Genomic DNA, 27,666 nt, shown 5'->3' on the forward strand with positions numbered 1-27,666 from the left:
CTCTTGTGACTTGACTGGGTTTGAACCAGGCCTCCTGCATGTCACAATACTGTGTTAGCCCACTTAGCTGAAGTCCATAGGTATGAGTTCATGAAACTAACACAAGTCTTCAAGTCTCCAGCAAGGTTGCTCATCAAAAGAGCATGGTTCATCAAACCACCTCAGTTACATTTCACCCCCCTTTGACCTCATACATCACAACACCAATTTAACTGTGTGCTCCTCTACCTTTCCTGTCTGGCAAAGTATCAGGAGGTTGTCTATGGTTTTGAATCTGAATTTAGATAACTGAATCTGAATTTAGATAACTGAATCTGAATTTAGATAACTGAATCTGAATTTAGATAACTGAATCTGAATTTAGATAACTGAATCTAAATGAAGAAGTTGAATAAAATGTAATGGTTCATCTCAATCTCACAATCTCACTTGGCAGTGAAGGGACAATGTTTTTGATCTGCATTAATACTAATAATTTAAAAAAAGATCTAATCAGAGTCAGTTGTTCAAAGACACCTTCTCACTGACCCAGGGCATGGAAAACAGCAAGTGCCTTGGAATAGGCTTATTAGGCCTTAATAGGTACAGTCAATATATACTGTATGTAAGATATCATAAGGCAGTTTTTAAAGTGTTTTTTTTGCTGGTTATTAAACGCAGATGTAACATTAAAACCTCTACTGGATCAGTGTCCTGAAATCGGGACAGTTGTTGTTCAAAATGCGATAATGTGACTTGAATGATGCTGTAAACAACAGCCAACTTTCCGGGTCATTGAAATGTCTTATGTGGGCAGAAAGCTTAAATTATTGTTAATCTAACTGCAGTATCCAATTTACAGTAGCTATTACACCGAAAAAATACCATGCTATTGTTTGAGGATACAACAACAAAACACTATTATAAAGGCAACTGGTTTGATACACTCACCTCTGAAGGTAAATAATGTACATACATTCAGTAATCTTGCTCTGATTTGTCATCCTTACAGTCCCAGAGATAAAATGTAGTGTAGTTTTGTTTAATAAAATACATTTTTATATCCTAACATGATCAATGTTGTGTACAGCATTTTGCATGAATTCCAACTCTTTCAACTTGCAACAAAACAATCTATGAAATATGACCGCTTAACCTTGTTTCACCCAGTCAATTTCAGTTTCTGTGCAATCCTCAGACACTCTGGAAGGCAACCAAACTTTGTTTCATCATTCCATATTACGAATTGGCTACACAACACCTCTTTTAGCCCACGAAGGACAGACATCATTACGCACCAATGAGATGGGCTGTGTTCACTTGATTGACAGTCTCTTAGTCCAATGACCACCTATCGTTTTGAAACAAAGCTAGCTAGATAGCCAACTTTCCTGTAGAATGTGAATGCCCTTTGTCTGACAAGCAGCCATTATGCTTGAGCTGTGTGTAACGGTGATCATTCCTTACATTTTTGTGGAATATAATATATTAGTATAACCTATGTGTATGTTATTTTGGCTATGACATTGTGTGGCTGTGCATTTTTTAAATGTCTTATTGACTATTGATCCACATATTTCATTATATTGATTGTGTTCCCAATACTTTATAAAATATATATGTTTGTAGATATGTGTTGTTTATTTGATGTATTGATGCAGGGCTCATCCATAAAATGATTGATGCAGGGCTCATCCGTAAAATGATTGATGCAGGGCTCATCCATAAAATGATTGATGCAGGGCTCATCCATAAAATGATTGATGCAGGGCTCATCCGTAAAATGATTGATGCAGGGCTCATCCATAAAACGATTGATGCAGGGCTCATCCATAAAATGATTGATGCAGGGCTCATCCATAAAATGATTGATGCAGGGCTCATCCGTAAAATGATTGATGCAGGGCTCATCCATAAAACGATTGATGCAGGGCTCATCCATAAAATGATTGATGCAGGGCTCATCCATAAAATGATTGATGCAGGGCTCATCCATAAAACGATTGATGCAGGGCTCATCCATAAAATGATTGATGCAGGGCTCATCCATAAAATGATTGATGCAGGGCTCATCCATAAAATGATTGATGCAGGGCTCATCCATAAAATGATTGATGCAGGGCTCATCCATAAAATGAATGATGCAGGGCTCATCCATAAAATGATTGATGCAGGGCTCATCCATAAAATGATTGATGCAGGGCTCATCCATAAAATGATTGATGCAGGGCTCATCCATAAAATGATTGATGCAGGGCTCATCCATAAAATGATTGATGCAGGGCTCATCCATAAAATGATTGATGCAGGGCTCATCCATAAAATGATTGATGCAGGGCTCACCCCCTGCTAAAATAAAGGTTAAATCAAATAAGTAATAGTAAACTTGAGTTCTGACTGAATAAAAATAGTGGTAGACTCCACCATCCCCCACCTATTCAAACATAGGACCTGGATCCTCCAGTCTGACCCCTTGGCTTTCTCTGGCTCCACACCCACCCCACTCGGCCATCTAGGTGTGTGAAGGTCAGTGTCTTCTATATAGGGAAGCTAATGATCCATCGTGTATGACGTTCCTGGGAGTATGTAAACTTAAATGTTTTATTACCATAATATTCTTTGTATATTCTCTATAGTTATGTACTTGGGAATGTATTAGTTGACCAATTCGGCCACTTGGGTACATTTGGGCAAACTCATGAGGGACGCCTGGGAGACTTGATACAAAATATTATGTAGAGCTCTCATCCAGTCTGAAACTTTGCACACCCACTGCTGCCCCTCTTGTGGACAACATCTAAATATTTTAGATGTTTTACAGGATTTATGTAATAAAAAAAGCATTATTTTCTCATTAATTCTCCCCATGGGAATGGCGAACCAGGGGTTATTCACCAAAGGTAAGTCAAGCACCAAACATTCTTCAAGAGTTTCATTTCACAACACATACATATTTGAGTAGAATAATGATTATAAAATGAAACAAACATAATGTACAGATAAATACACACATCAAGTATTTGTTATTGGTATAGTGTGGTATTTAGACACATTTTGGATATAGAAAAATACAATGTGTTGTTGGGAATAGAATCTGATACCCACATTTACAGCATGGCATACTGTACGTAGATCTAAGAAGGAAGATGTATAGCTCTTACTCCCAGAAGGAATTAAATATTGAAAGTATACAAAAATGTAGAATGAAGGTTACAATAAAGAAAAATACATTTAAAACTAATGGCAGCTGCATGTTTGAGTAACTTTGCATTTAGTGCAAACTGTTGGTAAACTGGACCCTTTGATGGCTCCAGAAACAACTCTCTGGTTTCGATGCATCCTTGGTATCATCTTGATTTTGGTTTTCCCTGAACTTCACCACAGAAACGATGGTGCACAGGAGGAACAGCAGTGCATTACCAACTTTCACCAGGTAGAAGAATGTGTTCCAATCTGTAGAAGAATACAATTATTTTGTCATGTCATTATGAAAATTGCAGTCAGACAGAGACAGGTGTCCAGGGGGCACTTCCTGTATTTAACAAGAGGTAACATAAGCTATCATACTGTACTGTCCTTCTTCAGAATACTTCTTGCATATCTATTTATTTCTTAACCACTCAACATCTTAGTTTTCACATGTGTCAAAATTTGCTGTAAAGTCATCCAAAGGCCTCCCTTAGGCAAGTCACAGGACACACGCAAAGATATTGAACCATGGTGAAGTGGTAAATGTTTCAGCAAGAACATTTAAGGAAGGTGTTTCATTTTGTATACACTCTATAGCTGAAAATGAAAAATACAGATTTCTTTGTAATTTGGGCAATATAAAGTATTATTGTTAACCCAGACACTTGTCTCTGCTCTGATCAGCCTTTCTAGTCAGGTGATCCACACCCGTACAGTATAAACAACTGTTTGGATGGCTATTAACTCTAGGATAGGGGGACAGTCGCGTCTCACTTGGCCAAAAGCCAGGGAAAATGCAGAGCGGCAAAGTCAAATAAAATTATATAAAAATCAAACTTTCATTAAATCACACATGTAAGATACTAAATTAAAGCTACACTCGTTGTGAATCCAGCCAATATGTCCGATTTTAAAAAGGCTTTTCGGCGAAAGCATAAGATGCTACTATCTGATGATAGCACAACAGTAAACAAAGAGAGTAGCATATTTCAACCCTGCAGGCGCTACACAAAACGCAGAAATAAAATATGAATCATGCCTTACCTTTGACGAGCTTCTTTTGTTGGCGCTCCAATATGTCCCATAAACATCACAAATGGTCCTTTTGTTCGAATAATTCCGTCCAGGGTAGCCTAGTGGTTAGAGCGTTGGACTAGTAGCCGGAAGGTTGCAAGTTTAAATCCCTGAGCTGACAAGGTACAAATCTGTCGTTCTGCCCCTGAACAGGCAGTTAACCCACTGTTTCAAGGCCGTCATTGAAAATAAGAACTTGTACTTAAAATTAAAATAAATACATCCAAAATGTCAATTTGTTTGGCGTGTTTGATCCAGAAAAAAACAGCTTCTAATTTGTGCAAAATCACTACAAAATATCTCAAAAGTTACCTGTAAACTTTGCCAAAACATTTCAAAATACTTTTGTAATACAACTTTAGGTATTTTTAAACGTTAATAATCAATCAAATTGAAGACGGGTCTATCTATCTGTTTTCAATAGAGGACGAGAGGAAACTAACGCTACTTTTCTAGTCTTGCCCAACTCTCAACAGTGTTACCCTATTCCAATATGACCGTACTTCTTCATTGCACAAAGGAATAACCTCTACCAAATTCCAAAGACTGGTGACATCCAGTGGAAGCGGTAAGAAGTGCAAACAAGTGCCTAATTAATATCGTTTCCCCATGAGAAGTCATTGAACAGACAGTGACCTCAAAAATAAATCATTCTGAATGGTTAGTCCTCGGGGTTTTGCCTGCTACATAAGTTGTGTTATACTCACAGACATGATTCAAACAGTTTTAGAAACTTCAGAGTATTTTCTATCCAAATCTACTAATACTATGCATATCTTATATTCTTGGCATGAGTAGCAGGAAGTTGAAATTGGGCACGCTATTTATCCAAAAGTGAAAATGCTGCCCCCTATCCCAAAGAGGTTTTAAAGTTATGTGATATGCAGCAGACTGAATACTGACCTCTGGTTCTTCTCTTGTTGCATCTCGTCAGTTCCCCCATTGTTCTGGTCTGTAGGAACAGAAAGGGTGACTGTGGGCTGAGAAGTGTCAAATCTGGTTAGTGAGGTTTGGTGAGTGGCTTTGAGCTTGTGTTACTGTGAGAGGCAGTAATGATAAAGTAGCTTGAATAAACTGACTGGTGTATCATTAAGAAAGAAGACAACAAGGAACTGAGGAGAAAAGCGTCTTCTCGAGAAGAAAAAGTGAAATCCCTTGAAAGTCAACTACTGGAAAAGATGACCACGAGTCCACCACCAAATTCTACACCCGTCTGTGTTTTGTTAACACCCCTTGGCCTCTTGCCACCATTATCTTTCTGTCTCAATTCTTGCTTTGTTTACTGATTCTATTCGTGGCGTATCCACACACAAATGCAGGTGTCTGTCCAATGATACTCATAAGACTATACAATGGCTCTCCCCAAGCCTGTAATGGCACAGACATACATATACAATACAATCACATGCCTTAAAGCTAGTAACAGGACCAGGCAATGACTTCCCTCAGGCCTACAACAGCACAGGCATACATACATAATGCAATTGCATGTCTCAATGCTAGTCACAGGACCAGGCAATGACTTCCCTCAGGCATATAACAACTGCACAGGCATACATTTTCTGCTTACGTTCTGTTTTTGGATGTCTAGTGATTAACTCCATGCTGACCCAGTCTGTACATTCACCTGAGCTCAGCCCTTAGTCTGCTTACACATGTCTATTAATTAAAACTATGTTTTCTGTGTCAATTCTTCTGGGAGAACAGTTTAGATACTGGAAAATAACCATGGTCATGAATTTTCACCTACAATACACATTTAAAAAATCTTGTTTATCTTATTTTCTATAACTAGCTATTAATATTTGTAGTAATGTAGGCAATGTATGCAAAGGATTTTTACCTCTAACCAGTCTCGCCATTACCAAAATAACATTATGGCAAGGAATTATTATATTAGCAAACAATTATTGTGAATCATCCTATATTGTCCCTAACATCTTTTACTCCGTCACAACAGTTGTGGGATACACACAAACCCACACACTCATACATACACACTCATACACACTCAACCCCTTTCCCCAACAACAACCATAGACTCATATTCAGTTGCACCATCCCAAAGCCCAACTCAAGAAAGGTCTTGATTTACGAATGCATATACAGTTGCAGCTGTATGAGAAGGCCTGCAAAACTGTGTCAAAACAATGGGCAGAAATGGGGAAATTTGATTAACCATTGTCACATCCTAGATGATGGAGGTCAGACATACCCCCTTTCCCTGAAACACCCACAACATGGCCCTCCGTATTGACCATTTCCTTGTATATGATGCTCTCCCTTCTGGGGGCTTTGGCTTTGCAGGACCAACCCTGCCAAGCAGGCTCAGAATCTTGAAGGGGCGGTGCTGCTCTAGGTCTCTGATCCGTGTACTTAGGAATATGTCCTTTCCATCTATCACCAAGCATGTCCCTGAGAAAAAGACTTACGGAAAAGCCATGATGCGTGCGCGGGTGTGCGTGTGCCGGGCCAGGAGGAGTGTGTGTTTCAAAAACAAAAAGGGTATGTGGGGTGTGTGTTCAACAATACCCAGGCATCTGCATTCAAGGCCCTTTCTCTCTGTAGGGGATTGTTTGAAACCAAGATTTGCACTATCATGCATACAGTATGTCCAGATATCTGCCTACCCCCCCATCAAAAAGTGTGATGGCGTCTCTTAAAATATGCGCTTTCGATTCATTAACACACAGGTCTTTCATATCCGGGGGCTAAAAAGTGGGGGCTAAAAAGTCAAACTGTCCCCAAAAAGAATACAATATGTCTAGACCAAACAAGAAGAAAAAAACACTCCCAGATGCTTCCCTTAGGTGAGACGTCATTCTGTAACGATGTGCAGTGAGAGCCAGGAAGCAAATTCAGGGACTGAGTGATTTAATCAATAAATGAAACATAAAACAAAACAAGAAACACGAACGATGCACAGACATGAAACGGAAACAATGACGCCTGTGGAAGGAATCCAAGGGAGTGACATATACAGTGGGGAGAACAAGTATTTGATACACTGACGATTTTGAAGGTTTTCCTACTTACAAAGCATGTAGAGGTCTATCATTTTTTATCATAGGTACACTTCAACTGTGAGAGACGGAATCTTAAACAAAAATCCAGAAAATCACATTGTATGCTTTTTAAGTAATTAATTAGCATTTTATGACATGACACAAGTATTTGATCACCTACCAACCAGTAAGAATTCCAGCTCTCACAGACCTGTTAGTGTCTCATTAAGAAGCCCTCCTGTTCTCCACTCATTACCTGTATTAACTGCACCTGTTTGAACTCGTTACCTGTATAAAAGACACCTGTCCACACACTCAATCAAACAGACTCCAACCTCTCCACAATGGCCAAGACCAGAGAGCTGTGTAAGGACATCAGGGGTAAAATTGTAGACCTGCATAAGGCTGGGATGGGCTATAGGACAATAGGCAAGCAGCTTGGTGAGTTGGCAACAACTGTTGGCGCAATTATTAGAAAATGCATGAAGTGCAAGATCTCACCTTGTGGGGCATCAATGATCATGAGGAAGGTGAGGGATCAGCCCAGAACTACACGGCAGGACCAGGTCAATGACCTGAAGAGAGCTGGGACAACAGTCTCAAAGAAAACCATTAGTAACACATTACGCCGTCATGGATTAAAATCCTGCAGAGCACGCAAGGTCCCCCTGCTCAAGCCAGCGCATGTCCAGGCCCGTCTGAAGTTTGCCATTGACCACCTGGATGATCCAGAGTAGGAATGGGGGAAGGTCATGTGGTCTGATGAGACAAAAATAGAGCTTTTTGGTCTAAACTCCCCTCGCCGTGTTTGGAGGAAGAAGAAGGATGAGTACAACCCCAAGAACACAATCTCAACCATGAAGCATGGAAGCATGGAGGTGGAAACTCATTCTTTGGGGATGCTTTTCTGCAAAGGGGACAGGACGACTGCCCGTATTGAGGAGAGGATGGATGGGGCCATGTATCGCGAGATTTTGGCCAACAACCTCCTTCCCTCAGTAAGAGCATTGAAGATGGGTCGTGGCTGGGTCTTTCAGCATGACAATGGCCCGAAACACACAGCCAGGGCAACTAAGGAGTGGCTCCGTAAGAAGCACCTCAAGGTCCTGGAGTGGCCTCTCCAGACCTGAACCCAATAGAAAATCTTTGGAGGGAGCTGAAAGTCTGCATTGCCCAGCGACAGCCCCGAAACCTGAAGGATCTGGAGAAGGTCTGAATGGAGGAGTGGGCCAAAATCCCTGCTGCAGTGTGTGCAAACCTGGTCAAGAACTACAGGAAAGGTATGATCTCTGTAATTTAAAACAAAGGTTTCTGTACCAAATATTAAGTTCTGCTTTTCTGATGTATCAAATACTTATGTCATGCAATAAAATGCAAATTATTTACTTAACCTCTCTAGGGTATGTGGGATGCTAGCTTCCCGTCTGGCCAACATCCAGTGAGGTTGCAGAGCGCCAAATTCAAATACAGAAATGCTCATTATAAAAATTCAGAAAACAAAACATATTTTACATAGGTTTAAAGATTAACTTCTTGTTAAACCAACCACAGTGACATATTTATAAAATGCTTTTCGGCGAAAGCATACCTAGCCCAGAACATACCTAGCCCAGAACATAGCCCAGTTGACAAATTATTACAAACGGTTACCAGCCAAGCAGAAGCGTTACAAAACTCAGAAATAGAGAAAATTAATCCCTTACATTTGATGATCTTCATATGGTGGCAATCAGAAGACATTCATTTACTCAATAAATGTTCCTTTTGTTCGATGAAGTCTCTTTATATCCAAAACCTCCATTTTGTTAGCGCGTTTCTTCAGTAATCCACAGGCTTAAACTCAGTCAAAACAATCAGACAAAAAAAATCCAAATTGTATCCGTAAAGTTCATAGAAACATGTCAAACGATGTTTATATTCAATCCTCATGTTGTTTTTTTAGCCTAAATGATTTATATAATTTCAACCGGACAATAACGTTGTCAATATAAAAGGTAAACAAGAAATGCACATGCGCCTGAACTCTGCGTCACATTTGGGTCCACTCGTTCAGACTGGTCTTACTCCCTCATTTATAAGAATACAAGCCTGAAACGATTTCTAAAGACTGTTGACATCTAGTGGAGTTCTAAGTCAATGGATACTCTAATGGCATTGAATAGAAAACTACAAAACCCCCAAAAACAACTTCCTGAATGGATTTTTCTCAGGTTTTTGCCTGCGAAATCAGTTCTGTTATACTCAGACACTATTTTAAAAGTTTTGGAAACTTTAGTGTTTTCTATCCAAATCTACCAGTTATATGCATATCATATCTTCTGGGCCTGAGTAGCAGGCCGTTTAATTTGGGCATGCTTTTCATCCAAAATTCCGAATGCTGCCCCCTACCCTAGAGAGGTTAAAAATCATACAATGTCATTTTCTAGATTTTTGTTTTAGATTCCATCTTTCACAGTTGAAGTGTATCTATGATAAAATTGTTGTAGTTGGGGATGGAAACTTCAGAATTTTTGGTGGTCTTCCTAAATCAGGATTCAAACACAGCTAGGACATCATTGGTTGGCGGAGTGTGCTAAAGCAGTGAATAAAACAAACTTAGGGAGGAGGCTTCTGATGTTAACATGCATAAAACCAAAGCTTTTACGGTTACAGAAGATAACAAATGATAACGCCTGGGGAATAGGAGTGGAACTGGGGGCTCCAGGGCCTGTGTTAACATCTACATCACCAGAGGAACAAAGGAGGAGTAGGGTAAGGGTACAGCTAACGGCTATAAGAACTGGTCGTCTAGTGCATTGGGGACAGAGAATAAAAGGAGCAGATTTCTGGACATGGTAGAATAGATTCAAGGCATAATGTACAGACATGGGTATGGTAGGATGTGAGTAAAGTGGAGGTAAACCTATGCGTTGATGAGAGAGGTTTCAGGTCAATTAGGTACATGCAGGACCTGAGTTCGAGGCTGGGGCCAACAGGTAAACAAAACGAGGTACTGTGTTATTGAAGCAGTCCAGGGGGCATCAGCTATGTAGCAGAGTGATCATAGGGTCATAAGAGCAGCAACAGGTGTGTCAGGGTGCTGCTCGGTAGTCGGGACAAAGGCGTTAGCTAACAGTAGCCACTCGTTTGCAGCTTTCTAGCGGCAATGGTCTGGAGTAATGATTCAGTGTAATAATCCAGAGCGGCAGGAATCCAGTGATATTTGTTTTTGTGATATTTGCTTTTGTTTGGGTCCCAATGCCCCCCTCAGCTGCAGATAGCAACAATTGCATTTAATGGGCTAGTTTTGACACAAGGCTCTTATTCTATATTTATATAAAGGAAAACATTCAGGTTTATTCTGTTTATTTATTTGATATCCTTTATTGAAAAACACATGTACAGTTAAGTGTCAACATGGGCACAGTTTATTACAAGTACAAGACGTTGAGTCTTTAAAATATGCAGATTAACAAGATAGAACAATAAAGTAATGAGGACAAAGGGTTGGGGCAGGTGACAAATAAAACAACTTTATATGTTACTCAATCTGGAGACTTTTGTTCTGATGCCCTAGTTCACTGAGATCCTCCAGTATTTCCCCCAACATCTCGTCTGGTTCTTTGCGACCTACTGTATCTCTGGTGTTGGGCCACTGTGCTGTAGACCACATCATCTGGTTCTGCTGCCTGTAAGAGAGGAGGAAAATAAACACACACACACGCACAAATAACTTAGTCAAATCATCAACACAGTAGAGCAGCTTTTTATGTATGTGCCAATGCAAGTTCTGCTTTTCTGCTTTTCAAGACAGAAAACGTTTTCTATAAGACTAGCTGTGGTTATGTGTTTATTTAGTTTAATGTTTACCCTTTGTGCTGTCCTGTGCTGCTTAGGAATCACAGTGTTGTATAAGTCACCATGTCTCTCAGGGTTTAGGTCCTGTGTGATGGAGGAGGGAGAGCAACATGATCACATGAACTCAGTGAGAGACAGACAATGTTAACTTTCACTTTGAGTTGGGTTGGAGTGGGTTTAGGTTGGGTCAAAGGGGGGTTGGGTCAAAAGGGTTTGGTTTAACCTGTTTTGCTGTTCCTCTGGTGTGACTCACAGTACTGTAGGTAATGTCATTCTCAGGGTCAGCAGGCTGCTGAAGGAATGAAACACTAACCTTGTTAACATTTAACAGTTTTACAATACGCCATAGAAGGATGTTGTACCTCATGCATAGTGACATAAATTAGAAAATGTTTTGATGTTTAATTTTTCTCCAATGATAACACAAAATGTGTTATTGTTCAAGTGTCAGTAGTTGTGGTGAGTGATTTGAGGAAGTCTGTTCTGGTCAAAGATGTACACTTAGTGCAGGACTAAACAAAACAATTAAATGATCTTTGAACTCTTTATTTTTAATACTACACATAAGCGATCGGGTTGATTTAAAATGCTTGTTATGACTAACTACTTACCAAAGAGAGCCCTAGAATATCAAGAAGTGAAAGGAACAGATGAGTGAGAAGATAACATTATCATAGCTTACTACTGTGGTGTTTGGTGGTTGGTCCTTTGCTTTCTTGTCCTCTGAAGTATAGAAAAGAGGATGTTGGTACTAATGATCTTTCATGTCAAACCTTTCATTTGTAGAAGCAACAACCCTTCTGTATTTATAATATTCTACAAATGACATTAGTCATAAACATTATACATTTTAAATAGAATTTCAAAAATACTTACTATGTTTTCTCAACATCGTCAATGTGACCAAGGTAACAGCTATCAACACCACCAACAGGCTCAGAGGAATGAACAGGAATTCCAGCCAACTGGAATATAAAATACAATCAAATTGAATATATAGATAACCACAGGCATGGTGGTAAATGCTTAAGCAAGAACATTTAAGGAAGATGTTTAATTTTGTATAGATTTTTCTTTGTCTGAAAATGAAACAGACAGATAGTTTTGTAATGTGGGGAACTACAGTTATTATTGTTAACCCAGACACTGGTCTCTGGTTTGATCAGCCTTGCTAGTCACAGGTGTCTCCACCATGGTTATTATAGTTTTGTGTTTTGATATATTTTTTTTTATTTCTATTGGTTTTAATATTTTTATTTGAAATTCAGTTTAGTTTCAGGAAGTTTTACTATTTACTATTTTTATTTAGTTTAATGTTGATAAAAACATTCATATTTCGTTTTTTATATTATTCAGTTTCATTTGTAGCTTTAGTGTTAGGGACAGAATGTAGCTAATGCATGGGAGGTTAGGAGACGTTTATGTATAGTGTTGTGGTTTTTTGGGGATGTCACTTTTCTTGCAACTGTGGGGCAGTAATGCACAAGGTGAAGGGACAGGTCATAGGTTAGATTGGATTTAAAGGTAGACTCAGCGAGATGACGTAGCTGCACAAAGGTAGTGTCAATAGCCACAACAACCAGGTATGTTGAAGTGCTAAACTTCTCTGTTTGTTGACACATGCAACAATTTAGTGGGGGAACGCGGTGGCAACAACATCTCGCCGAGTATACCTTTAAAGGCTACCCTGGGGAGGCAGGTTAGCCTAGTGGTTAGAGCGTTGGACTAGTAATCGGAAGGTGGCAAGTTCAAACCCCCGAGCTGACAATGGTACAAGGTACAAATCTGCCATTCTGCCCCTGAACAGGCAGTTAACCCACTGTTCCTAGGCTGTCATTGAAAATAAGAATTTGTTCTTAACTGACTTGCCTAGTTAAATAAAGGTCAGTCTCAATGTGACCTGTCAGAAGCTGTCCTTTCCAGAATGGCGCAGAAGCTATAAAACAACATTAAAAATACAGTTACATTTTTTGCCCCAAAACAAAAACTGAACATAATCATAATGGTTTCTATTATATTTTAGTTCGCTTTGGAGTCAAAGAAAATAGTTTCAGCATAGAATACATTTTTCAAACAGGTGTGTTTATTTTATTTCAGAAGATCACTAAATAGTTTCTTCATTATTAGTTTGTATTTACTATAATAACCTTATCCCCAACACCCTTACACCCTTACACTATCACCAACTATTTGGATGACTGTAGAAGTGAGGGAAATAGTGAAGAATGAATACTGACCTCTGGTGCTTCTCATCTGTGTTCTCGTTAGTTTCAACATTGTCCCTGTTTGTAACAGAAGGGGTAACTGTGGGAGGAGAAGTGTTAGACTTAGCACTGGTTAGTGACGCTTGGTGAGTGGATGGAGCTTGTGTTGCTGTGAGAGGCAGAAATGATTAAGTATCTTCAATAAACTGACTGTTGTATCATTAACATTTATATTATTAAAACCAGGCCATTGTGATGTTGATTGAAACTAATCACTATCATCCTTCTTATCTAATATGTGACATGCATTAAAATCCAATTCTTAGAATTTTCAGTATTAATGTCCAATATAAGTGGTCGATATGATGAAAGGTTGAATAAACAATGTTCATTTTCTTAATGATATTTAACATGAATGACCAGAAACTCAAGAGAATGTGTTGTCCAGAGATTTCCACTTTGTTTCAGAAAAGGCCTTTCAATGTTCCTTAATCTCTAACAACACTGGATGAATAAAAAGAGAATCAGACTTGGTTATGTGGGATTGCTCTGTACTTACTTGTGGTGGTGCTCTGCGTTGTGGTTGGTTGATTGACAGTGATATGAACAGGCATCTGTAGGTCTCCCTTTTCGCACCAGTACCAGCCAGTGTTCTTCATCATCAATCCACTCATAGTCACCATTAAGACATAACCATTGGTGGTTCGGCTCTGGTCCTGCACTAACTTCACACATGTTCCATCTAAAACCCTAGAATGTCCCACAGCCACACAGGAGCCTCCCATCCTGCACCACCTCCCACTGCTTCCTTGTGAACTATAGTAACAGAGCACAGTGACACTCCCTCCTACAACTCCAGTCATCTGTTGTTGGTCCACATACAGTTCTGGAGTACCTGAACACAATGATAGAGGCTGTGAATGGATGAGTCTGACAAAGAATACACCAATATATATATTGGCTACTACCTAGCCACTACCTAGTAAGTTGAAACACTGGTTCAGTCACTGATAGTATGTACAATAGATGTCAACTAGAGCATACAGTGTGTTTGACGATGAAACAGCAACTTGTGATTCTATCAAACACATAGTCTGTTCTGACCCAGGAGGTGCACATAGATGTTTGTAATCTGCCAGAATAATATCCTCTATGGATTTAATTTGGTGAAAATATGTATGACTGCTTTGTAGAGGGAATAGTAAAACACTCATCAACAGAACAATTATGGTTCATTACTTTATGAGATATTACTGAGCACTACTGTTAATTCTGCTTTCATGGACACAGCAGTGTTTGGATCTTACCTGGAGGAACAGATATCTGCAGTCTAACCCCATTATCTGCCTCCTTCCTCTCCACATTACACCAGTAATAATCAGAATCACTAGGACTAAGACTTGTCATGGTCACAGTAAAGATTCGCTGGTTGATGTCATCAGAGATTGAGGTCTTTCCACTGGTCTTAGGATGGTCAGTGCGTACTACAGTAGAGCAACCAAACCAATTATATCCCCTACACCCGTATTTCACATTGTTTCTATATCTCTGATTATAGAGACATGGGATGATGATGGAGCCTCCTTGCTTTACAGCCACATGACTCACTGTGGACACACTCTGTGCATCTGTAGACACAACAACAGAGAACACATTTAAATATTTACATTTTATCCAGCTGCTCATAAGTCCCATCAGATGATCAACCAAACAATTTGACACACAGTGGGCAAAAAAGTATTTAGTCAGCCACCAATTGTGCAAGTTCTCCCACTTAAAAAATCCAGAAAATCACATTGTAGGATTTTTTTATGAATTTATTTGCAAATTATGGTGGAAAATAAGTATTTGGTCACCTACAAACAAGCAAGATTTCTGGCTCTCACAGACCTGTAACTTATTTTTTAAGAGGCTCCTCTGTCCTCCACCTGTATTAATGGCACCTGTTTGAACTTGTTATCAGTATAAAAGACACGTGTCCACTACCTCAAAAAGTCACACTCCAAACTCCACTATGGCCAAGACCAAAGAGCTGTCAAAGGACACCAGAAACAAAATTGTAGACCTGCACCAGGCTGGGAAGACTGAATCTGCAATAGGTAAGCAGCTTGGTTTGAAGAAATCAACTGTGGGAGCAATTATTAGGAAATGGAAGACATACAAGACCACTGATAATCTCCCTCGATCTGGGGCTCCACGCAAGTTCTCACCCCGTGGGGTCAAAATGATCACAAGAACGGTGAGCAAAAATCCCAGAACCACACGGGGGGACCTAGTGAATGACCTGCGGAAAGCTGGGACCAAAGTAAGAAAGCCTACCATCAGTAGCACACTGCCGTCAGGGACTCAAATCCTGCAGTGCCAGACATGTCCCTCTGCTTAAGCCAGTACATGTCAGGGCCCGTCTGAAGTTTCCTAGAGGGCATTTGGATGATCCAGAAGAAGATTGGGAGAATGTCATATGGTCATTTTTTGTAAAAACACAACTCGACGTGTTTGGAGGACAAAGAATTCTGAGTTGCATCCAAAGAACATCACACCTACTGTGAAGCATGGGGTGGAAACATCATGCTTTGGGACTGTTTTTCTGCAAAGGGACCAGGACGACTGATCTGTGTAAAGGAAAGACTGAATGGGGCCATGTATCGTGAGATTTTGAAGATAAAACAGGGCTGGGTCTTTCAGCATGACAATGATCCCAAACACACAGCCCGGGCAACGAAGGAGTGGCTTCATAAGAGGCATTTCAAGGTCCTGGAGTGGCCTAGCCAGTCTCCAGATCTCAACCCTATAGAAAATCTTTGGAGGGAGTTGAAAGTCCGTGTTGCCCAGCAACAGCCCCAAAACATCACTGCTCTAGAGGACATCTGCATGGGGGAATGGGCCAAAATACCAGAAACAGTGTGTGAAAATCTTGTGAAGACTTACAGAAAACGTTTGACCTCTGTCATTGCCAACAAAGGGTATATAACAAAGTATTGAGAAACTTTTGTTATTGACCAAATACTTGTTTTCCACCATAATTTGCAAATAAATTCATAAAAAATCCTACAATCTGATTTTCTGGATTTTCTTTTCTCATTTTGTCTGTCATAGTCTACCTATGATGAAAATTACAGGCCTCTCTCATCTTTTTAAGTGGGAGAACTTGCACAATTGGTGGTTGACTAAATACTTTTTTCCCCCACTGTAATTCTTGAAGTTGTAGAAAAATTTGGCAAACTGTGGTTGTAACACCACGTGTTTCAGACAACAGACAGTAATTGATACATGTAAGTGCTGATGTTGTCATGCCAAAGTCCAGCCATGAGGCAGCAATTAAAGTAGCTTTGACATGGAAATTACTACACCCCTAAACTATGGAGACAATCTATGGTTTCAATGAACATTTCTGTTTAATACATTTGTATATCGTAAAACATTTGACTGAAATGTTCTTGATATCTACTGTATGTTTGTGCAAAATAAGTTACAAGCACATTTGTTAATTGATATTGATAATAATATGTTAGTTCTCTTTTACTTGAAGTCTTCCTTAAATGTGTTTCGCAACAACTAGAAATGTAGAACTGTTGAAAGGTATAACTGTTTCACAAGATAAATCATTAAAAACAGCACCCATCAATCACAAATTGTAACCTTTATTTTACTTGGCAAGTCAGATAAGAACAAATTCTTATTTACAATGACGGCATAGGAACAGTGGGTAAACTGCCTTGTTCAGGGGGAGAACAACCAATATTTAACTTGTCAGCTCAGGGATTTTATCTAGCAACCTTTCAGTTACTGGCCCAACGGTCTAACCACTAGTCCACCTGCCACCCTAATACTGAAATCCATAATGTGACTATAATGTCTATGGACAAAGTAAACAGAACATGACAAGTGTTATGACTTTCAGCATGTAATCAGTCTCAGTATCTGACTTGGAGGAACTAAGCCCAATAATATCAAACAACAAAATGTCTTCCCTCACTTACCTGAGAGTCCGGTGAGGAAGAAAAGGATGCGCAGGACAAGGAGGAGATGTGGAGCCATGAGTGGATGAGAGAGAACGACTCTGGTAGTATTTATGTTTGTACGGGCAAACTGCTGTCAGGGACCAAGGCACCCAGGCAACTGACAACTTCCTTATCCACATAGACATCACTTCTTCAAATCTCTTGTTTTAAAGACATAATGCAACCAGTGCCCTGTGCAAGACCTTGTGTGTTCACTGATGTTTAACAGTTGAAAACCTGACCAAAGCTGAAATGGTCAAAAGATTGTAAAAAGTCTGCTAATACATACAGCATGCTTGTTTATACGATGATTATTTGTAGTTTATTCCCCGTCCTCAATACACTGATCATCTAATGTATTAACTCCTGAGTCCTGTGTTGGTCTGTTCCTGTCTGATAGTTATGAGCTACGAATGCAGCCTTCACTGGTGTTACTGCTAAGAAGAACCTGTCAATATTACTGATCCATACTCTCACAGATGTTTATAAATAGTGTATGTCATATTGCTTGATTCAACCCATTACATCCTTGCTATAGCCATCGAATTAGTTACAATGGTACAGATATATGTAAAAATTAAATTTTGCTGGTTGGGTCATTCCTATATTGTGGTGCCTTTTCTGTCCTCAGGAAAAATCACTTTTTATTCAGTGTTAAACAGTGTAAAATGTGGATTCCAAAAGGCTTTAAACAGAAAGGCAGGTGTCCTTTACCTTAAAAACACAAAAATGCATTTACATGTTTTTATTTATTTTGAAGTAGAAGTTTTTACCATGTCCCAGAGTGTTATTAATCAAGCAATAAAATAATAACATATAAAAAAAATCTTAATTATTTCATAGTCCTAGTTAAATTCTCTCATCAATTATGTTTTTTGCAGGATTATAGTATGTAATCTTATTTCAGATTTTCTCTATCACTGATATCAAATCAATTTATATAGAACATTTTAGACATGAATGCAATTGTCACATGGAATGACGCTGGATAGACGAAGCAGGTGCGGGGAGTAAAACATTTAATGAATAACGGACATGGAACGAGACAGGAACAGCGTCAACAAACTAGTAATACAAACCAATCAATGCAGCAGCAGGGAACAGAGCAGGGGACCTGACAAATATAGGGGAGGAAATAAACAGATGATGAATGAGTCAAGGTGAGTCCAATAACGCTGATGCCTGTGACGAGGGAAGGCAGGTGTGCGTAATGGATAGCAGGAGTGCATGATGCAGGGCAGCCTGGCACCTTCAAGCGCCAGGGGGGGAGAGCGGGAGCAGACGTGACAGTACCACCCCTGCCTTGAGGGAAATACCCTGCATCCCACCTGGGCAAACCGGCCGAGACGTGGGCGCTGGGCTAGCCGGTTGGGGAGTGGAAGCCCGACGAACCGGTAGGAGCGTGAGAGCCGGCTGAGGCACGGGAGCCTGACGATACGGCTGAGGCAAGACACCTGTCAATCCCGCTGCAGAGAGGGAGCCCGATGATCTGGTGGAGAGTGATGTGGGATGGGGAGCCACCGAGCCAACCGAACAGACCATCTGGGGAAGGTTACTAAAAATGTCTGTAGAATTGAAGGTCCCCAAGAACACAGTGGCTTCCATCATTCTTAAATTGAAGAATTTTGGAAACCACTAAGACTCTTCCTAGATCTGGCTGCCCGGCCAAACTAAGCAATCGGTGGAGAACGGCCTTGGTCAGGGAGAAGAGTACTCTGACAGAGCTCCATGGTTCCTCTGTGGAGATGGGAGAACCTTCCAGATGCAGCACTCCACCAATCGGTACTTTATGGTAGAGTGGCCAGACAGAAGCCACTCCTGAGTAAATGGCACATGACAGCCCGCTTGGAGTTTGCCAAAAGGCACATAAAGGACCCTGACCATGAAAATTCAAGATTCTCTGGTCTAATAAAACCAAGATGGAACTCTCTGGCCTGAATGCCAAGCGTCACGTCTGGAGGGAACCAGGCATCATACCTATGATGAAGCAAGTTAGTGGCAGCATCATGTTGTGGGGATGTTTTCAGCGGCAGGGACTGGGAGACTGGTCAGGATCAAGAGAAAGATGAACGGAGCAAAGTATAGAGAGATCCTTGATGAAAATCTCAGACTGGGGCAAAGGTTCACCTTCCAACTGGACAACAACCCTAAGCACACAGCCAGGACAACACAGTAGTGGTTTCTAGACAAGTCTCTGAATGTCCTAACCAGAGCCCGGACTTGAACCCAATCAAACATCTCTGGACAGACCTGAAAATAGCTGTGCAGCAACACTCCCCATCCAACCTGGGAGACCTTGAGAGGATCTGCAGAGAATAATGGGAGAAACTCCACAAAAACAGGTTTGCCAAGCTTGTAGCGTCATACCCAAGAAGACTCAAGGCTGTAATCGCTGCTAAAAGGGCTTCAACAAAGTAATGAGTAAAATGTCGGAATACTTATGTAAATGTGATATTTATGTTTAAAATGTTTAATACATTTTGTAAAATATCTAAACTGTTTTTGCTTAGTCAATATGGGGAATTGTGTGTAGGTTGAAGATTTATTTCATCCATTTTAGAATAAGGCTGTAACATGATAAAAAGGGAATAGGTCTGAATTGTTGCAGAATGCACTATAAAATAACAAAGACATTTCTGATCTCATAACAGCAATATTCAACTGTAAATGGATTTAAATCTTTGATACAAAAGGGACAAGTAACATGCAACAGGTGGTCCATGCAACTTTACTGACCACTATTCATTCTCCATTACTGGATATGCAAGTAGTGAAATCTTACCTTTAGTAACAGATAGCTGCAGTTGAACCCCTTCATCTTTCCTTCTCTTCTCCACAATACACCAGAAATAATCATCTCCAAGAGGACTTATACTCGTCAATGTCACAGTGAAGATTTGCCGGTTGATGTCAGAGATTGAGGTCTTACCACTGGTCTTAGGATGGTCAGTGCGTATTACAATAGAGCAACAAAGCAAACTACCCTACACCACTATCTCACAGGGTTTCTACATCTCTGATCATAGAGACATGGGATGGCGATGGAGCCTCCTTGCTTTACAGACACATGGCTCACTGTGGACGCACTCTGTGCACCTGTAGACACAACAGCAACAGCAACAACACAAATATTTTACACAAGTCACACCAGCTGATCAGCCAAATTACGTTGCAATGTCAAAAATAAAAACAATTTGGCAAAATGTGGTTTTGACAGCAGATAATGACTGAGATATCCACTTTAAGTGCTGATGTTGTCACACCCAAGTCTAGCCATGATCAGAGGCAACACTTTGACCGTTAAAATCATACTTATCTTTGACATGCTACACCCCTAAACTAAAAAGATCATCTCTAATTTCAAGTAATTAATAGTGCTGTTAGAAAATAACTAATTTGAAGTTATTGGAATATTGTTTTAATTGAAACATACTCTGAATGGTTGTTCTGATACTGTACTGCTGTAGTACAACCTTGAACATGTCAAAACATGTATCCTGCATAAAATGTTTGCATAAAATTAATCCTGCATAAACCATTTGTCATTAAACATATACAGTACCAGTCAACGGTTTGGACACACCTACTCATTCAAGGGTTTTTCTTTATTTGTCATATTTTCTACATTGTAGAATAATAGTGAAGACATCAAAACTATGAAATAACACAATGGAATCATGTAGGAACCAAAAAAGTGTTAAACAAACCCAAATATATTTTAGATTTTAGATTATTCAAAGTAGCCACCCTTTGCCTTGATGACAACTTTGCAAACTCTTGGCATTCTCTCAACCAGCTTCATCTGGAATGCTTTTCCAACAGTTTTGAAGGAGTCCCCATATATGCTGAGCACTTGTTGGCCTCTTTTCCTTCACTCTGCTGTCCAACTCATCACAAACCATCTCAATTCGGTTGAGGTCGGGTGAGGCCAGGTCATCTGATGCAGCACTCCATCTCTCTCCTTCTTGGTCAAATAGCCCTTACACAGCCTGGAGGTGTGATAGGTAACTGTCCTCTTGAAATACAAATGATAGTCCTCCTAAGTGTAAACCAAATGGAATGGCTTATAGCTGCAGAATGCTGTGGTAGCCATGCTGGTTAAGTGTGCCTTGAATTCTAAATAAATCACAGACAGTGTCACAAGCAAAGCACCCCCACACCATCACACCTCCTCCTCCATTCTTCACGGTGGGAACCACACATGCGGAGATCATCCATTCACCTACTCTTGCATCTCAAAAAGAGACGGCAGTTGATACAACTTTTAAATTGTATTATTTCCTTGGGAAAGTAAAGCGGACATAGTATGAGAAAGGAAAATACGTTTTATGGAGTTACCTGTTTGGAAGGTGACATGACTAAGGCCCCAGAATTGGGGGATGGTAGGAAAAGGTGGCCGGTAAAAATGGGATGGCAATTGTATATTGGTCAGGATGCCCTATCCAAGGTGGATTGTGTCTGGTCCTGCCATATGATGGTAGACAGAGTCACATCCTCTGGAGAGGGTAAGGGTGAGCAAAAAGGAGATGTAACTCCTTCAGGAGGGTTTAAGGAGAAAATCAGAAATCTCTTTAGAAAACCCCCCTCTGGCCCCCAAGGAAATAAACCAGGCCCTGGATAGGGCACAAGTAGACAACAGAGCACAGGAAAGAGCAGGTCACCAATATGGAAAACAGCCACCCTGATAAAAAGAAAGAAAGAATATATGTTCTAACCTCCAGCCTCCCCTGTTTCCACAGGACACATGAGACTGGGGGAATATAGGACCAAGCACCGAGAAAAAAATTGGCTGGTGCCGGTGGGTATGTGCCCTTTCCACTATAGTCCTAGTACCATTAGCTATATTTTTTTAGGACTGGTACTAAATGTAGTACACTTACAAGAGGAACAAGCAGATAGACCAGGCTTAGAGGTGTTTCAACAAGAATGTGAATCCTGCCTAACGGTATTTAGAGCTCTTATAAGACATAAGGGGGAACCAATAAGCTGTGACACAGGTCAAAGCAATACTGTATGCCCTGGGTTCCCAACGGAAAAATTGAGACAAAGGTTTAACTACACCTATTGGAATAATGCTGAGGCAAATATAACAGAACCGGTTGCTATTTTGTGGAAATTATAAAAAAATGGGACCCTGTATGGATGGGCAGTAAACCTTACCAGAGGGCCCCAATTAGTAAATCAGACATGTAGGGATGGCCAAATACACCAACTCCTATAAAGGGGAAAAGTGGAGAGGTATGCTAAGTGGTAACCTAACTGAGATAAAATGTATATTTGATCAAGACACCTTGGCCAGTACATGGGAGGATATAGTGTGCCACAACCCAAGTGATGTTGATAGAAACAACACGACCTGGCCACGGAACACTAGCGCCCTAAATTTGACCCGACAAGGAAATAGCTCAACCACGGTCACAGCGTCTACTCAGACACCCACAACCCTCCGAAGTGACAGTTTGTCTGAGAATATGACCCAGCCGAGAGAACAGGATGTGCTGTGTCCAAAAAATAGCAGAGCAAAGCTTAAAGTATGTAGAAGCACTTCAAAGGATAAAGCATCCAAACTAAAGAAGTCCACGGGTAATAAAGAAGAAACCTGACTGAAAGATATAGTACTATACTTACAGGAAATAAAGAAGAAACCTGGCTGAAATATATAGTACTATTCTTACACACAGGAAATAAAGAAGAAACCTGGCTGAAAGATATAGTACTATACTTACACACGGGAAATAAAGAAGAAACCTGGCTGAAAGATATAGTACCATTCTTACACACAGGAAATAAAGAAGAAACCTGGATGAAAGATATAGTACTATTCTTACACACAGGAAATAAAGAAGAAACCTGAATGAAAGATATAGTACTATTCTTACACACAGGAAATAAAGAAGAAACCTGGCTGAAAGATATAGTACTATTCTTACACACAGGAAATAAAGAAGAAACCTGGCTGAAAGATATAGTACTATTCTTACACACAGGAAATAAAGAAGAAACCTGGATGAAATATATAGTACTATTCTTACACACATGAAATAAAGAAGAAACCTGGATGAAAGATATAGTACTATTCTTACACACAGGAAATAAAGAAGAAACCTGGATGAAAGATATGGTACTATTCTTACACACAGGAAATAAAGAAGAAACCTGGATGAAAGATATAGTACTATACTTACACACAGGAAATAAAGAAGAAACCTGGATGAAAGATATAGTACTATACTTACACATGGGGAATTTGTCTGCATGGGATAGAAGGATATTTGGAAATTATACCCATGGTATATTGTTACCCTACCAAAGGAAGAGGACATATAGATACTATAGATATATCTCAGGACCTCAGGATAGGTTCCATAGACTGGAGTATGGGGAACAGGGGAAACAAGTACCCCATGCCAAAGATGAAAATGGCAAGCCTTTGTATTACACAGCCACAGGTTGGACCTGTTACACAATACATAACAGAACAACTACTCCTATGACCGTACCAAGGGATACACCCTGGACAGTCATAGACCTTAGAAGCTTAGGGACAAACCTGACTCAAGAGAATGGAATGTACCAAGCTAGTTTGCACCTGGCCCAAAGAATGTGTGGGTCCAAACCAGCATGGAACTGGGGGCAAGAACTAAATAATGCCTTCCATCGCAAAAAGCCAAAAACAGTTAATGATTATAACACCATCTGGCCAAAGCCGCCCAGTAATAAAACAGAATCATGGGCTAGGTATCATTGCTTAAAGTGCGCATGGGAAAAAGTATCTTTTATGCATAAGTGGTCTGGAGGTCATTATCCCTCCCCAGGGATTCTAGGAGTAGCTCCTACTCTCGCGGTGCAGAGCAAATATCAATATCAAGATTCTGGAGTTAGAGAAAGAAATGCTTGTCCTAGGAGCCAGTATGCAGACCATGTGTCTAGGCCAGGCATTAGGCCCAAAGATGAACTAACTCCCGTACATCACTTTGGATACAGCCTGAGCCCAATTGGTTACAGGGGAAATACGCTTTTTTGGTTCCATGGCCTTATGCTACAAAAGTGGACTACTAGTCAGGACACCATGTGATGTGGGGAACTGGAACTGAACGAGACAGTGACCACCAACATGACCCTGGTAAGTATAAATCATGCAGGGGTAAGAATCTCAAAATCCTATGATCCCAAAGCAATGGGATGGGGAAAAAGACCCTTAGACCCCACTCCTTTGTCACAGGGGTATGTACAGTTGGCCTGTTATGGTGGCCTAAAGTACCATTACAATCCAGGGGACATAGGGGGAACTAGAGACCAACTACCCAGGACATCATATCAATTACTCCCCTGGGCAAGATACATGCTAAAACCAGGAGCCAGAACCTGGGTGGGAGAAGTATTTAAAGACTGGGCAATACACTTAATGTGGCCAGCCGATAAGCCCCAATGGAATGAAAGTTGGGAAGTAAATAGCACCTGGTTGATGAACAGATTGGGACTGCAGTAGAATACCATTTAACTCATCCAGCCAAAATGTTATGAGTTGACTGCAAGGTGCTAAAATTACTCTTTGAGGCTAGCCAAAATAACTACTGTAACCTCTTGGAAGATAAAGGAGTTGGGGACAATACCTACTGGTATTTAGATGGAAACCTCAAGTCGGACCAAACTAGAGGAAACTGGTATGGAACAGGATGGGGAAGTTTTACCACAGGTCTAGAGACCATGTGGAATGAAGTAGTAGTTAACCCAGTTACAGCAGTTACAGAAGTAATAGGAAAAGAAATAGCAAAAGTAACTAAGTGGTGAGATACAGTTAAAGCCACATTTTGGATGGGTCTATGGATAACCATAGCCATCCTAATATTTCTGGCCCTGATGTTAACAATAGGATGGGCAAAGAAAATGGGACTGCCAGTAGATCAAGTACTGAATCAATTCTGGAAAGGAATTAAAATATTAAAATATTAAAGTTACATTTACATTTAAGTCATTTAGCAGACGCTCTTATCCAGAGCGACTTACAAATTGGTGCATACACCTTATGACAACCAGTGGAACAGCCACTTGCATCTAAATCTTGTTGGGGGGGGGGGGGTGAGAAGGATTACTTACCCTTACTTACCCTATCCTAGGTATTCCTTGAAGAGGTGGGGTTTCAGGTGTCTCCGGAAGGTGGTGATTGACTCCGCTGTCCTGGCGTCGTGAGGGAGTTTGTTCCACCATTGGGGGGCCAGAGCAGCGAACAGTTTTGACTGGGCTGAGCGGGAACTGTACTTCCTCAGTGGTAGGGAGGCGAGCAGGCCAGAGGTGGATGAACGCAGTGCCCTTGTTTGGGTGTAGGGCCTGATCAGAGCCTGGAGGTACTGAGGTGCCGTTCCCCTCACAGCTCCGTAGGCGAGCACCATGGTCTTGTAGCGGATGCGAGCTTCAACTGGAAGCCAGTGGAGAGAGCGGAGGAGCGGGGTGACGTGAGAGAACTTGGGAAGGTTGAACACCAGACGGGCTGCGGCGTTCTGGATGAGTTGTAGGGGTTTAATGGCACAGGCAGGGAGCCCAGCCAACAGCGAGTTGCAGTAATCAAGACGGGAGATGACAAGTGCCTGGATTAGGACCTGCGCCGCTTCCTGTGTGAGGCAGGGTCGTACTCTGCGGATGTTGTAGAGCATGAACCTACAGGAACGGGACACCGCCTTGATGTTAGTTGAGAACGTCAGGGTGTTGTCCAGGATCACGCCAAGGTTCTTAGCGCTCTGGGAGGAGGACACAATGGAGTTGTCAACCGTGATGGCGAGATCATGGAACGGGCAGTCCTTCCCGGGAGGAAGAGGAGCTCCGTCTTGCTGAGGTTCAGCTTGAGGTGGTGATCCGTCATCCACACTGATATGTCTGCCAGACATGCAGAGATGCGATTCGCCACCTGGTCATCAGAAGGGGGAAAGGAGAAGATTAATTGTGTGTCGTCTGTATAGCAATGATAGGAGAGACCATGTGAGGTTATGACAGAGCCAAGTGACTTGGTGTATAGCGAGAATAAGAGAGGGCCTAGAACAGAGCCCTGGGGGACACCAGTGGTGAGAGCGCGTGGTGAGGAGACAGATTCTCGCCACGCCACCTGGTAGGAGCGACCTGTCAGGTAGGACGCAATCCAAGCATAAGCATCTTATGGGTAATGAGAACCATAATAAAAATAATGTGGAAATTGTTAAAAGGCTTAGTGATCTGGAGTATGGTGTACGAACGGATCCATAGACATCCGCCTGTGCCATCACCCACAGATGGCCCTGTCAGTCAGGAAACTATAATGGTGCGACAGAAGCAGAGGTCGCTGCGATACCGAGATGAACATGCAGTATAAATAGGACTAAAAACTACAAACAAGTAAGGTGTCTGGCTTAAAGTGAGATACGGTGAAAAGGAGGGAGTAGAAAGGGGATATAAATAAAGACCCTTGGTTGATATAAAGCCATTGTGGCTGAATAGCTGAGACTCGACCACGACAGAACTAGAACTATCTGCTAGACGACCACTACAGAGTTAAGCAGACTAGCTAGATTTAAATTCAATAAAATGGCCTCAAACTACTCCATGACTGACAACGAGACTGATGGACAGCTGAACCCTGAAACCGGCCTGATGGTAAATAACTGTCTTTGCGAAATTCTACAAGTAATAATATGGTGTGTATTGGCCTATAAGAATAGACAGGGCCATGGGGTAGATACAAGCCTAACTATGTTACTAACGGTAACCTGTGCCTGTATAAGATTTGGGTTAAATAAAGGAAAGACAATTATGCTAACAATGGTAATGCAGCAAATGTGTATCATACTTGGGAAACATTATGAGTCGATACTTCTGGGACAAAGTTTAGCCGCGGTTTCGGGACTAATAGGCAAAATTGGAGCCTACCCTAGAGTTCATGCTGCAACTAATCAAACAAAGTCCCTTTGCCCTACTATAGAAGGATTTAAATGTGCGAACTGGGCACTAGAAGGTTTAGTGGTGATAGTAGTGGTATGGCAATTGATCAAAACATGGAATCAGTTGAAAAACGCTAGCACACGATTCAGGGCGGCTCATGGGTCATTGGGATTTGTGCTATGGGCAATAGTGGCCATCATGGCAGGGGCCCTTAAAAACAAATGGCCAGCCCTGAATGGATTCTGTCAAATAGTTGTATTAATGTTACCGATATTCCTTCACCCACCCACCAGGCGACGACCAGGGGGGAGCATCACAGGGTAAAAGAGGAACAGGGATCAACCACCTCCAGGGTAAGCCAACCTAAAAAATTATAGGGGACATACTAATGATAGGAGGCCAATTTTTGGGAGAGTAACTACCCTCCATGGCACAAATTGGGAAGAGTTAAGGCTTAAATAAGAACCCCTG

General features: G+C 41.0%; 1 protein-coding gene across 6 annotated transcripts in view; it reads right to left on the bottom strand.

Annotated features, from left to right (window-relative positions):
• Positions 1-10,581: 10,581 nt before the first annotated feature.
• The window catches only part of LOC118369705 (polymeric immunoglobulin receptor-like), an 81,033-nt gene continuing 63,948 nt past the window's right edge, over positions 10,582-27,666 (bottom strand). For 5 of the 6 annotated variants that reach the window (XM_052498590.1, XM_052498591.1, XM_052498593.1 and 2 more), the window contains one exon: positions 10,582-10,915. In XM_052498590.1, coding sequence (XP_052354550.1) covers positions 10,805-10,915 — 111 coding nt within the window. In that variant the 3' untranslated portion in view covers positions 10,582-10,804. Of the gene's footprint in view, positions 10,916-11,096; positions 11,169-11,307; positions 11,377-11,766; positions 11,808-11,960; positions 12,050-13,321; positions 13,389-13,847; positions 14,184-14,595; positions 14,917-17,268; positions 17,415-27,666 lie in introns of those variants that run through there. The other variant, XM_035754326.2, reaches the window with a different exon arrangement.

This window comes from Oncorhynchus keta, chromosome 36 (assembly GCF_023373465.1).
Source record: "Oncorhynchus keta strain PuntledgeMale-10-30-2019 chromosome 36, Oket_V2, whole genome shotgun sequence".
In the NCBI taxonomy this organism is placed as follows: Eukaryota; Metazoa; Chordata; class Actinopteri; order Salmoniformes; family Salmonidae; genus Oncorhynchus; species Oncorhynchus keta.